The sequence below is a fragment of the Melanotaenia boesemani genome, chromosome 16, assembly GCF_017639745.1.
Source record: "Melanotaenia boesemani isolate fMelBoe1 chromosome 16, fMelBoe1.pri, whole genome shotgun sequence".
NCBI classification, from domain to species: Eukaryota; Metazoa; Chordata; class Actinopteri; order Atheriniformes; family Melanotaeniidae; genus Melanotaenia; species Melanotaenia boesemani.
Window position 1 is genome coordinate 10530276 of NC_055697.1, and position 14459 is coordinate 10544734.

General features: G+C 39.4%; 1 protein-coding gene across 12 annotated transcripts in view; it reads right to left on the reverse strand.

Annotated features, from left to right (window-relative positions):
- Positions 1–3326: 3326 nt before the first annotated feature.
- ablim1a (actin binding LIM protein 1a) overlaps positions 3327–14459 on the reverse strand; it is a 39397-nt gene continuing 28264 nt past the window's right edge. For 3 of the 12 annotated variants that reach the window (XM_042010596.1, XM_042010592.1, XM_042010595.1), the window contains exons 7-25: positions 14013–14100; positions 13411–13475; positions 12995–13039; positions 12247–12324; positions 11096–11254; positions 10885–10929; positions 10760–10795; positions 10529–10658; positions 9983–10102; positions 9211–9315; positions 8899–8946; positions 7162–7247; positions 6886–7009; positions 6739–6800; positions 6449–6509; positions 6213–6220; positions 5608–5682; positions 4609–4689; positions 3327–4373 (exon numbers count right to left, since the gene is read on the reverse strand). In XM_042010596.1, the coding sequence (XP_041866530.1) occupies positions 4260–4373; positions 4609–4689; positions 5608–5682; positions 6213–6220; positions 6449–6509; positions 6739–6800; positions 6886–7009; positions 7162–7247; positions 8899–8946; positions 9211–9315; positions 9983–10102; positions 10529–10658; positions 10760–10795; positions 10885–10929; positions 11096–11254; positions 12247–12324; positions 12995–13039; positions 13411–13475; positions 14013–14100 (1530 nt within the window). In that variant the 3' untranslated portion in view covers positions 3327–4259. Of the gene's footprint in view, positions 4374–4608; positions 4690–5607; positions 5683–6212; positions 6221–6448; positions 6510–6738; positions 6801–6885; positions 7010–7161; positions 7248–7948; positions 8090–8898; positions 8947–9210; positions 9316–9982; positions 10103–10528; positions 10659–10759; positions 10796–10884; positions 10930–11095; positions 11255–12246; positions 12325–12994; positions 13040–13410; positions 13476–14012; positions 14101–14459 lie in introns of all 12 variants that reach the window. The other 9 variants (XM_042010593.1, XM_042010598.1, XM_042010599.1 and 6 more) reach the window with 7 other exon arrangements.

Here is a 14459-nt window from a genome sequence, read left to right on the forward strand (position 1 = left end):
CCAAGAAGCACAAGGTGTGCAATACTCAGGGACATGGCCAAGGTAAGGAAGGCTGAAAAACGACCACCACTGAACAAGACACACAAGATAAAACATCAAGACTGGGCCAAGAAATATCATATCACTGATTTTTCTAAGGTTTTATGGACTGATGAAATGAGAGTGAGTCTTGATGGGCCAGATGGATGGGCCCGTGGCTGGATCAGTACAGGGCAGAGAGCTCCACTCGCTAGCAAGGTGGAGGTGGGGTACTGGTATGGGCTGGTATCATCAAAGATGAGCTTGTGGGACCTTTTCGGGTTGAGGATGGAGTCAAGCTCAACTCCCAGTCCTACTGCCAGTTTCTGGAAGACACCTTCTTCAAGCAGTGGTACAGGAAGAAGTCAGCATCGTTCAAGAAAAACATGATTTTCATGCAGGACAATGCTCCATCACACGCATCCAAGTACTCCACTGCGTGGCTGGCCAGAAAAGGTCTAAAAGAAGAAAAAATAATGACATGGCCACCTTGTTAACCTGATCTTAACCCCTTAGAGAATCTGTGGTCCCTCATCAAATGTGAGGTCTACAGGGAGGGAAAACAGTACACCTCTCTGAACAGTGTCTGGGAGGCTGTGGTTGCTGCTGCACGCAATGTTGATCGTGAACAGATAAAGACACTGACAGAATCTATGGATGGCAGGCTTTTGAGTGTCCTCGCAAAGAAAGGTGGTTACATTGGTCACTGATTTGTTTTTTTGTTTTTGAATGTCAGAAATGTATATTTGTAAATTTGGAGTTGTTATATTGGTTTCCCTGGTAAAAATAAATAAACGAAATGGGTATATATTTGGTTTTTATTAAGTTGCCTAATAATTATGCACAGTAATAGTCACCTGCACACACAGAAATATCCTCCTAAGATACTAAAACTAAAAAAACCCCACTCCAACTTCCAAAAATATTCAGCTTTGATATTTATGAGTCTTTTGTGTTCATTGCAAACATAGTAGTTGTTCTATAATAAAATTAATCCTCAAAAATACAACTTGCCTAATAATTTTGCACACCCTGTAAAGACGAGAACAATGAGTGTCTCTATATGCAGATGATTAACTTATATTTTTTATTACCTACCTTGGCAAGCCTGTTCACCCACAAATATTTCTTTTCTTTTAAAAAAGAGATGAACCCTCTTGTTTTATTAATGTTAATGTCAAAACTGAGCTGCAATGAAAGCTGTAAAAACTTGGGGTCCTTGTACAAGAGAACATAAAAACCAGTAAACCCTTTTACACTCCAGTCCCCTCCACTGTTGGCTAGACAACAGCAGGGTTCATAACTTCATTTACCAATTCTTTCTATACAATTAGATGTGTAAACCTAGTTTTTCATTGCTGTTTTGTTTTTCTTAGCTTTGTTTAATGCTTTCTTTATTAACCCATCATTTTAGACTGCAAATTTACCATTGCTCTGTAATAGAAAAAAAAGAGACAAGGACCTCCTAATTGCTATGACATAAGGGTCAGATTGTAGAGTTGAGACCTCCAAAACAAACATTTCTCCCCTTTAGTGACAGTGTTTTTCAGTGCTGCCTTCTTTAGGATAAAAATTAAACAAAATAAAACTGTGCAATTAAATATGCCCATCCTGGAGCTCTCATTAGCATGCTTAAAAAATTAAATGCAATGCATTATGCTTGAGAGTGACATTACTGAGGCAGTACGGTGAACATTTTTTAAAATCATTGTAATGCCACATTTATGCATTTTATTAATGTTAATCCAAATCTAATTACCCAGAGCACATGAAGGTTTTTTACACTATAAAATGTTCCTTTTCCACTTAAGAATGTGTTTATCATGTCATGTAGATGTCCTCTCTTCTTCACAGGAAGACATTTTGAACATGTGTACATCTAAATAAAAACATACAACATCAACAAGTGTGACCAAAAGACAAGATGCTGTATTTTTTTAGATGAGTAAAGATAAGTTTTAAGTCTATTCTGTCAGTTAAACTCGATTATTCAATAATAATGCAGTATCATTATACAAGGGATTTGATAATCCTCCAGCCTTCAGGTGACAAGTTCTGAAACGTTTTGGTTTTTCACAAACTTTTGGAATTTGCTCTTGGACTTTGTCTTTTACATAGTTTTTTTCCCCCTGCTTTGTATAAATCTTTTCCACCCACCAGAGGTCCTCAGCATCTTTTTCCTCTCTTTGGCTGGTCATTAAGCTCATCTGTAATCACTTACCGTATGGAAACACAAATGCCTTATTGTCCACCACTCGCCACCAAATTTTCTGTTCAGCCTGGTTGTTTGGATTTTTATTATTATTATTATAATTATTGTAAATTTACAAAGAAAGCTCTTTTTTTCTCCTGCCAACCTTCCTGTATGTTTGCACAAGGGGTCTAACTCTTGAATAGTTCACAAATTATCCAGCATGTTACAAATCACAAAAAAACTAAGAAAAAAAAAAAAATAAACAAACAAAAAGAAAACCTGCCAATAGGGGTGAGAAAACTGGAAGTAAAATAGAAGTAAAATGCAACTTAAGTAATATATTATGTGAATGAGTTGTGAGCTGAGGACAAATAAGGGACCTCTGGATGGTTGAAAAGGTTTATGCAAATAAAATAACTCACCAAATCAATAAGAGCAGATAACAAGATTCCGCCACTGATTTCATACATCAAAATCTCCTTTTATGTCTCATCTGTTAGTTTAAGTTATGCCAGTACCTTGCTGGTGGAAAGCAAACCAACAGATTTTTTTTTTTCCAAGGGAAAAAGAAAGAAAACATTGTGGAATCTTTATGTTGAATTGAAATGATACTGTATTAAAAAAAAAATAAAAATAAAAATAAAACTTGATAATAGCTGCCTTTTCTTCACCACAGTGTGATACATTTTGGACCTTTGGATCTTTCAGAGCTCATTCTGCAGACACATCTACTACAAACCCTGGGAAAAAAATCAGGGATAATCATAATACTGTTGATGATGGTGGAAATTAGTTTCTTGTCATTTTGAAACTTTTTTGTTTCATATCTCTGATTATTTTTTCCTCAAAAGAAAACTAATTGCCATCTTCCAAATGCGTTGAATCCCTATTTCTAACACAAGACTAGAAATATAACTATATTCATAAACTACAAATATTTCCAATCCAGTTCTTCTGACGTCGAGCCCTGTTAGTACTTGCATTAATCCTCAAGTTACTTCTCATCATGTGCCATGTCCTTGAACTGGCAGTTGTAGTGCTGGCATGCAATGAAAAAAAAAATGAGCAGGAAAGAGGCAGTGCTTGACTTTGGAATAGCAGAGGGTCATCATGGTTCATGGTGATTTAAAGCTTTATTGGCTTAGATTTCATTACAACAAATGGCAGTGTGGGTTTTCATTTATAAAACAATATTTTCAAATACAGTTGTTTCTTACATAATGGGTTTTGATGTATTTATCAGTTACTTTACATCGGCTACGGCATTAAAATATATTAGGATTTGTACTTCCAATAAATGTAAAGGGAGAAGTGTCTAATCGTGTTTATGAGAGCCTGAGAAGAGAGACCGTTTTCGTCTGCTCAGATGAAAGTTTTGTGTGCACAAAAGCCAGGGGAAGAAGACTGATGAAAAGTTGGTGCTTGGATGATTCATTTCCTTGTAGATCCAGTAAAACAGTTGGTGGGTTAGCTGACTGTTTTCCCAGAGACGTTTCGTTTTTATTTAAAGACTCACTGAGCCGATTCTTGCAAACTTTGGGCTGAAAACAGTTTCAGCCCAAGCGAAGGAAAGCTGACACACATTGAAGCTACAAGCATGGGCATTTTGTAATGATGCCATGAGGTTCTAATGTAAATACAAAGTTCCACAGGAATCAACAGCAACAAATAGTAGGAGGAAACAAGCAAGAAAATAAGGAAAGCAGTTCCACTCAAAGCAAAGCAGGAGGTAAAACAAGCGCAGTCAAACTGTATAGCTTCATACTCATCATTCATTCTCATTCTTTGTCATGTTTGAGCATGGAAGATATTCCCAATCACTGATTGCTCTGTAAGTCTAACTGGACAAATATTTCAGTTCATCGTCTCAGGAAGCATCAGAGCACAGTCCATTTCATGGCTTTCTCAGTTATGTCAGGATAAAACAAAAAGATTAAAAAAAAAAAAAAACAGAAGAAAAGCAAATAAAATCAGAACCTACATTTAGATTACAGTTGTTGTGTGCTATCTAAATGAATGTACAGAGTAATGCATGCTGCTCTGAGAGCTAGAAGAGCTTGGCCTTCTTTTTCATGTCGTTGCGTTTCCACAGGGGAAGCCTGTCAAACTCCTGGATCTCCATTCCAAAGATGTCAAAGAACGTTTCAGGTGCTAAGTGGCGCTGGAATGGAGAACAAAGGTGGAGAAAAAACAAAGGAGGGCAGGGGAGGAGGGGGCAGGAGGGAGGGGTGTTCTCGGTTAGCACCAAAGCTGTAAAAAAAGGATCACTGCAAAAATGACAGGAAGCAAATGCATACTGCACATTCCCTGCCCCAGTTGTAATTGTGTAACATGCTGTTGACACATAGTTGAGAAATGCAGTATCAATTGTGGAAGATCAGGTGGATTACTGATACCTCCAGTCTGGTTCTGTCCACATCCCTGGGTAGTTTAGCTCTCCCTCTACTGGTTATCATGAGCATTTCATAGGGATACACCTTCACAAGGAGACATTTGTCAGTGAACAGGTCACACCTAAAAGCTTGAGTTAAGCCTCAAAAACTTGCAGACCATTACAGTTACCAAACAAAACCATCAAATGTTTTGGTCATTTGGTCTGTGAGAAAAGGAACACTAGGGTGGGAGTACAGGTATGTGACAAGAGGCTGACTGGGTTTTTGGGGGGGGTTGTCGGGAAATGCGGGCGCCATGGTGTGCACTCCATTTAATTTTCTTGGTGTTGAAACGTGCAAAAGATTAAGTAAGGGGAAAAACATGACAAGAGAATTATGTAACAGGCTGTATTTGTAGTTATTTAATGCAAACTAGAAAAAAAGGACCATCAGTAATGTAGGCCAAACAAATCTGCATGGGAATGATTGTCCTGGAAATCTCAGATATTCATAATTTTCTAAATAACTGATGCTGTCTGTGCAAAAAGAAACTGGCTGATATTAATCATAACTGGAATGCTCAATAACATGTTGCTTGGCCAACTCATATCCATACAATAATGTGTTTACCTTTTTATAGACTACACAATATATAGTGATATGAGTTGTTTGGATGGTAGTTGGGGCGTTGGATTTTCCACTGTATGCTGCATACAGTATCCAGCCTCTTTAAGTCAAAGCTATGTGCAGATGAGCATGGAGAAGCCAGCATGCTAAGCACTAGGGTGACTTGGCAGCTCCTTAAGCAGCATGCTGAATCAGAAAAACCAGCTTAGGTGAGTCTTTCATTTTTAGAAAAAGTTCTGATTGTTCCTCTGATTTCACCCCCTTGTTTTGGCTTATTTATTTTTCAATTTGTGCTACAAATGGAAAAAAAAAGAAGGGGAAAAGGTATTCATTTTCTAACATATCTCGGTGTAGATTGCAGGGTTGTTATTGGTACAAAAAGAAGAAGATACTTGCTTTCGGTTCCAACATATTAGGCATAGATACTCCCCTGTCCATCCTTGCAAGTGCTGCACGGCCATCCTTAATGTGCTAAAGAATAAAACATACACAAATACAATATAGTGGAAGGGGACTGCAGGGTTAATGACATGAAAATGTCCTGTTTTCACTGGATGGAGCAAGTAGCTTGGATATAGTTTAGTATCTGAGTAAGCTGGGCAATTGTTTACATGTTTTTTTATAAATATGGCTGCAGTTTTTTTTTTTTTTCTTGCTATGGTTAATTTCAATAAAGTAATGTTTAATATAAAATATAATATAAAGCTTAAGTCATCACATTGATAACAACACAGAGAACAAGACATGAGGCAATGATTATACACTGCATTTATAGTACTATGTTTCAACTACTGGGCATTGCGTGTTTGCCTCTTGGATCAAATTGAAATCACAGCACTACATGCCCTGTAGTTGACATTAATCCAACAGTGATGCAAGCACATAGCAGGAGTGGGAGGGTGTGCATTCAGGGCAAGGTGTCTCTTGCAACCCATGAGCAAGCAAATATATGAGGCCAAATGAGGAGGCATGCCATGTAAGAAAGCAGACGATAGACATACCTGAAACTCTGCAGGACAAAATGGGACAGAAAATGAGACTCACAGTTAATGATTTTGCTGTTGAGTCCCCTGCCAGGCTATTAACTACAACACTGCTGATCCTGATGAAAATCAGATATTTCAAAGTGCACGTCTTTTTATGTACAAACAGCAAGCCACTTCTGAGTACGGATGCTGAATAGCTCTGGTGAAACTGACAGATTTGTTTTGTAGCTATGTTTGCTTGCAGCTCTCACCTCTGCCTCCCCCACACATGTCACCGTAGCTGTTGTACTGGGTGAAATCTGTTGACTGAGGCTGCAGAGAAAACAAGACGGCATCACATCAACATGTGGACATTCTGTAGTTGATTTAAACCAAGAATGTTTAGAAGAAGAGGTTTATCTGCAATTTTTAGATTCTAATTGTTAAAATGTGTAGTTTTTTTTTGTACTGTGCGCAACATATACTGCATTTCATCTTCTCATGGATTAAAACTTTGCTAAAAACCTTTTCCTTTTTTACATGTTTGTCTGTGAGTGCGTACCCGATGTAGCCCATTCCTTCCATAACCAGGCAGAGAGTTAGTCTTGGTTGGAGAAGTAGGATCTGAAACATAAAAACCTTTAAAGTTGTACTTACTACTTGTAAGTGCATTTCTGACATTTCAGGATCACCTGAAGCAGCTCTGTACCTGCATCACAGTTGCTTTGTTTGGGATCATAGCGCTGAGCAGAGAGGCTCCGTGCATGCCGCTCCCTGATCTGCTCTTTTTCCATCTCCTCCTTCAGAATGAGCTTCCCCAAACCAGACTGAATCTGCACACATTCACATCATTTACAAAGTTCAAAATGAACCCTCAAACATCACAGTAACTTATTATTATGGCTTTTGATTGATTGATTTATCCCATTATCAGAGACCGTATTGGGTTTGTTAACTGTGTAACTAGATGGTAAATCTGACTAACCTTACTGAGATGCTCTTCCTGGAGTTGCTTTCTTTTCAAAGCCTCTTCCTCCTCCTCTTCTCTAGATCGCCTCCTCCCCTCTGAACCTGTAGTTGCCATGTATAAACCAAGGGCATTACGCATAGCATCACATCACTTAAAAACATACACATCCCCAGACGATACCATGCTTCATATATGCTGCATTATACAATCAGATGTAAAGAAAAACACAACAAATAGACAGCAGATAGAAATACATCCTCAATTAGAAATAGGTAGACAGTTGAACACAAATGTGAGACAGAGTTGACGAGACAGACAAACAGAGGGGCTTATTGGAATTTAATGACATGAAGAAGCTTACATATCATGTCATCCATGTCAAGATTTTAGTGGATGTCTGATACACACAATGGCACAACGTAAGACAGACAGACAAAAGTTTGAAGTCAGTCTCAGTTATCTCTGTCCAAGTCATTTGTGATACTTTTGCACTTTGCTAGAGTGCCCATCGTGTGCAATAACAGAACGTAAAATGGTGAAACTGATGCCACCTCAAGCAGAAAGTAACATGGCAGCAACAGAAACCAAACTACACTTTTTAGCCCTGTGCAAGCAAAACTTAAAAGGCAAATACTGAATGAGAGCGTGAGCCCAGAGTAAAGCAGGGATGTAGTTAAGCTCATGTGGGGGCTCATGTGGGGAACAAGGGGAGAAGAAATAAGAGGAGTTAGGTTCTGCTAAGGTGTATATTGGACATCTGGGAGGCAGCAGTGCAGACATGCCCATCAGGAGCCTACTGTACCTAAAACAGTGAGAGAGTGGGGCCAACAGTTCCCCTCACATCGCGAGCTGTCATCTGGAGAGGGAGCATGGGCAGCGGGAAAGGTGGCGGACCTGATGATGTCATCAGCAGACTTGCTTTGATGCGCTATGGCAGTTGTATCTAGGTTGGCAACCATGGGAGCTGAACTATCAGTGTGTGGGTCACAGTCTCAGCCACAGGTAAACATCTTAGCATCATCAGATAATCAGGCTCATTCAATCCTGGGTCATCAGTCCACAGTGCAAGGATGTCTTTCCTAACAAGTCACTGAATAATCATTCAAATTATTCTTTTAAGATAAAACCTGCCATTGAGAAGGATAACATAACACAGCCATTTTTAATTTAAAAGTCAGACTATGTGACTTTTGGCTAAAAAATACTTTGGATTTTCCTTCTCTTCCAGCTGAGTTCATACTGAAGGAAATACAGTCGACCTCTTAAGCACAAATGACTCATGAAAAACAAAGCACCAGTGACTCGTAGCTCAGAAAATTTTACATATGACTGCTGTGACTTGTTAAGATAGACAAAGTGCAGCATAAGGACAAACTACAGGTCAGACAGAAAAGGATTGGAGACAGACTTCAAACAGTACACTGACGCAGGGGGTGACTATGGTTAGATGAACACACACAGTCAGCTAAGTTCAGTAACATAATAACCAGGAGACGAAGTTTCTAACCATTTTTTAAAACCCACAGTGATGTCAAATGGACACAGATGTCACCTCATCAGTCCCCTAACTACCATTTTCCAAATGTATAAAACCACTGATTACATAATTACAGATCCTGATATGCAGCTGATTAGGTTTTGTTGTGCAGCTGTACTTGCGATACTGACATTTCAAACATTTATTCACTATTTGTAGATTTTCTTTGAGCTCTGTATATATTCAGACAGACGATATGAAAAGAGAAAAAGTACCGTATTGTTTGTAGATGGGTGGTTTTCTGTAGATGTTGCTCCCCTGATCTGAAACCAGACACAAAAAGACATTAAGAGAGTAAATGGTGCCTGACTTAAATTAAATGTGACAAAATTAATTTACATTACGTTTTGGCCTCTTTCCTGTTATATATCTGTATACTTGTTAAAGGTGAGGGGAAAACAAAAAAAATCTATTCCTAAATGGAATAGAAAGAAAGAAAGAAAGAGACAAAGTAGGAAGAGACAGAGACAGAGAAACAAAAAGAAATACAGAAAGAAAGCAGTGACAGGGTGCGCTCCAGCTCCTACCTGGGAGGTGAAAATGTTTTGGGGTCTGAGAGAGAGGCGGTGTGACCGGCCGGCTGTCGGGCCTGAGCGGGAGGGGGGAGCTCCGGCCACTTGGTGGGTCAGTGCCTCCAGTGAGAAGAACCAAGAACAGAACATAAGAGGGGACACTAAAGGGGTACCATAGACGTAAATGCAACACACGGGGACCAGCTGGACCAGGCGAGGCCATTTTGAGCAAATGGGGCACATTCTGGTTGGTTCTGAATAATGCAGTTAGTAGGGCTGAACAGAGAAGATCAAATTCACAGAGCTTCAAGTGGAGAGATTAAATAGGAGATGTATGTAGATGTATGTTAATCTACTGAGTTTATCATTACAAAGTCAGTACTTCTCAGCATGCAACAGCAAATTTCTATTCAAAAATTAAAATTATTGTCTTAGTCCTACAGTTTGTAATGCAACACTTTGAAAAAATATTCTGGATGTTAGATTTTGATCACCAATATCTCTAAATTCATGCAAAGCTGCAAAGACAAACCAAAAGCCTGATGGCAACTTTGTGCAAGGATGTGCAAGTCAAAGTAGAAGAAATGCATGTTAGTAAGGAGGTGGTGGCTTGGCTGCATGATTTTGACCAAGACATACGTATTTTTGGCATTTACACTAAAATGACAAATGGTGATGGGGCCAGACTGCGAGATGAGGCATTGATGACAGATGGCATCCCGATGGAAGGGGTGCGCTTCTTCAAGGTTGGACAGGAGGACAGATAAGAGTGGAAAGGGGCCCTTACCTTGGCTATGGGGGAGAAAGTGGTGTCTGAAAGGGGATGTGGGGCGGGAATCACTATTTCTGGAGCCCACACTGTTACTGCACAGAGAGGAGCAGAGCTTCTGCATGCCTGTGAGAGCCTCTGCAAGGAGGGAAGGCGTGGGACAGGGGACAAAACACCGACACCAGGCAGAAGAAGTGGACAATATGGGGAGGATATAGAGGGTGTGACGCCGAGGGGCAAAAGAAAAGGTAGATATACAGGAGTCAAACGTTGAAAAGAAGAGATAAAGTGTGCAGTAAGGAATATACGAGATAAACTCCAAGAAACACATTAAAAGCTAGCTTTTAATGGAAAGAAACTAACAGAAACTAACCAAAACAAAATATGTATTTAAAGATGCAAAATTGACTGTAAGTTGTTACTCTGCCAGATGTGGGATTAAACAAGAAAATATATAATAACCATAAGTCAGTTTTGGTTCTCTTCCCTTCTACAGTGGTTAACTGATTAATTGACACACCTGCACCAACACACACACACAAAACAGTTTCTTTAAATACCAACCTGGCCTGTGGAAATGCTGCGGTGAGCGAGACAGTGTGGGGGTATAACCATGGCGATTATAAACTGGTGATCCTATGGATCCCTGACTAGTGGACCTTTGAAGGATCCGCTCCCTCCTGTCATAATAAACCTGACACACACATACACACAGGTTGCTTCACGAACTGTTGGGATGAACAGTACATTGCATATTAGACAATGAATGAATAATGAATCTGAACATCTTCTCACCTCTCCAGGTGGTGTTGGGGACATGTTTCTTGAGGACTAGAAAGAATCAAATAAGTGTGAGTTATAATATTTCCAGACTTTCTTTGAATTTTTTTTTGTTCAGCACACACTGTGATGAATCTTACCTTGTCATCAGGCAAGGAAGAACGTTCTCTCCTGGCATTATGGAGCTGTGAGGGATACAAAAAATCAGTAGTGCAAAAGATCCATCCAGAGGAAATAGTTACTGCAGAGGAAAACAGGATTACATGAATGCTGTTTGTCTTCATGCAATTTCCCTATATGCCCAAATACAACCAGCATACAGAAAAAGAAGCATGCAGCTTATGTGTTTACCTCTCCCACACTCTCTTGTCTCTCCTCTCTCTCATCCAGGGAGGTTGTGTACATAGGTTCATAGGTAATAAGATCAGGGCGTTCAATGTCATAAATGGCTTTGACTTTTGGAATGGCAGCTAGGTCTCTGTAATCAAGGATCTCATTGTCTACTTTTGCCTAGGGAGACAAATAAAAACAATCGTGCAAACACACACAAGAGTAAAGGGAGATTACTACAACCATATCTTACTAAAAGAATCAGAACAATCTAAAAGCTCTATTTCCAGAAAAGTTGGGAAATTTTCTAAAATGCAACAAGAACTCAGTTTTGTAATTGTTTCTGTTTGAAACATATGAGATTTTAGCCCAGAGATGACAGGCAGTGTGGTCGCTGACCGGTTTCAACTTTAAAGTTTGTTGTCAGACTCACGTTGGGGGGAAACTCCGGAATAGAGGCATGTCTCCCTCTGTGCTGCATCTTACTTTCCAGAAGTTGCATACTTCAATTGTTTTGGAACTTAGGGTTCTAAGTGTTGCACTTTTGCAAAAGGAAACTTTCCTTTCTTGCAGAACACAAGATTTCAGTTTCACAACAGCTTGTGGTTGTTGTGTGATTCTCTGCTTTACACATGGCTACATATATGAACAGTTGCATTAACCTTGCAGCCCCCTCCCACTATATTTTATTTGTATGTGTTGTATTCAAATGACTGAAGAAGCTAGCAAATACATACATTCTTTTAGATGAAACAACTGTGGTTTAAGTCAAGAAGAATGAAGTCTGGAATTTCTTGCTGAAATAACCACAGACCTTGATTAGATGTCACCTTGATAAGATTTAATGTCTCCAATAAATGCCTCTTGGTCAATGGTACCTCACATTTATGCCAGTCATCCAAGCCATAGACAGCAATGTCCATCCATATCATCACAAACACTGGCTTTTGCAACTTTCTCTGAGCCTGGATGGACTTTTTTCATCTTTAGCATGTAGAACCAGGTGAGAACTGAAACTTGGACTCATCTGACCCAAGAATCCATGTCTATTGAAAATACTGAAAGGTTCAAACAAATGAACAAATGGCAAACCAAAGTTTTCTGTGCATTTAAAAAAATGTTCCAGCTTCTCTAAGAACAACATTTATATTTATCTCAGTGAAATTTCTTACATAGATCGTGTGACCCGGTGAGCCAGGTATGCTTGAACCAGGTCTGGAACAAATACTTTCAGATGACGACCTCGTAGGCTATGAAAAGCAAACACATTTGTTGCTATTAGACAAGTAAATGAACACATGAATAAATAGATAAACAAATATTAACTACGATCCCCAGCCCACTGCCATCTGCATATAGATTATTCCCCAAAATTTTCCCACAGTACAGCATTTGACCTTTATAAACTACATGAGCGATGACAGGGAACCCCTCTCTTTACAGTTTATGAAATACATGAAGCACTTTGAAATACTAACATGTCATCTCATGTTTTCTCATTCATTTGCAAATTTGCAAAGTGAATGAGTGCTTCAGTGCTATGATCTGATGCTCCTAAGAACCTCATGCCTGCTTATGGGAGATGAAAATTCTGAATGGCAACAGCAATTTGCGCAATTAGATGAGCTTTTTACCTAATAGAGAAATGATGATTTTGATTTAAAAAATTAATAAAAATTAGTCATCTGTCACATTTAGTCTGCACCTCCAAATGTGTATGCATCTTTGACTCATGCACCTTGTTAATGAGTGCAGTTCGTCAGCAAAGTGTTTAAAGACAGGACTGAATGGCTCTGTATGACACACAAGGAGGGCACTGCAGGCTGTCCCCAGCAGGTGGCAGCACACAGTGCATTGTGTCTTATCTACATGGTGGAACACAGGGTGATGCCATCTCATAGCCAATAGCGAATACAGTACCTGCCTTTCTGTTTTTTGGAGGAATAAGAGGGACGGAGGCAAAAGCTGTGGAGGAAGGGAGAGGGGGGTTCACAGGACATCACACAGGGGTTGTGTTCTCTGCTCCCCGACTCACAGTTCACACACACATACAACATATCAAGGTGAATGTGTCCACATGTAAATATTCACACATATGCACACAGAGGGGTACACACACACACACACACACACACACATAGCCAGCATTGCCTGAGCAGGGAAATTGTTTAAACCACAACACGTTAAGTTTTAAAAGTCCGCCAAGGAGGCGATAACAGATTATGTAGATTTCTTTGTTAAATATTCTAAATTTCTAACCATTCTTGGGAAGTTTTGTCATGAGCTAGCTGACACTAACTGAACAACAAATGAGTCAATGGTGCCCAAATTCCTACCCGCTCCCTGTGCCTCTCCTCTGTTCTAGTAGTGTTCTTGCAGCCAGGATGCCACACTGTTGACCCTGCAGAGGAAGACACAGAAAACATACCAATAATGTTTTTATTCATGATTCACTCTCTGGATGTTCATATATACAGGTGACTTAGCTGTAGTTTGCATCATATCTAATATAAATGAGTGAAAATGAGATAAGAGCTATGCTGAATGGTTCGGAAAGCAGATGGATGTGAAGTATTTGAATTTGTCTTTCATTGCCATCATATCTCAAACAATTTGTTTTAGCATCTACATAGATTATGAAGTGAGTTAGTAAAAACTTAAAGAAGAAGAAAGTAAAACTGTTTTTGTTTTTTGGCTTTATTTTACTTTATTAAGATATCTAACATTTTGTTTACATCACAAGCAAATTGGCATGCAAAAACACTAACTTATCACCTAACTATAAAAATCGTATCTCCATTCATGTCCGACCTCAAATGCAGTGGAATTTCAGGCCCTTAAATTTGACTCAGCCTAAAGTGGAGCATGCACTACTTCTGTTTTCCTTCAAAGAAAAAAACACCCAAAAGACCATAAGGGTAAATGTGGATCCACTCACCTTGCAAATACATCTCTTCTCCTTCTGTGAACATCTGATTGCACCTGCTGCATCGCGCACAGCTGGGGTGGTAGTGCTTATCTCCTGCCTGCAAAACGCAGAGCACAAAGCAAACTTGGCATCACAGGAAAATGAAGATCAATGAAGCCTGAAGCAAAGCGAGTGAAGCTGAGCTGGGACTTCCAGGCAATAAACCTGGTGCTCTACCTTTCTCTCAGCTACATTTATTTCCTCTTCCTAACACCCTGTTAGTGCAAGAGAGAGTTTCATCACATCTAACTGCTTTTACTTCCTTTGAAGAGTTACTGGAGATAGTAATGGCCAGCAGTGGGAGGACATGTTCCACTAAAATACACACAAAAAAACATTTCCTCCATAGTTCTCTGGGGATTAGTGAGGATATGTGGGAACATACTGCACTGTGACTTCAATTTATGTGTTCCAGTT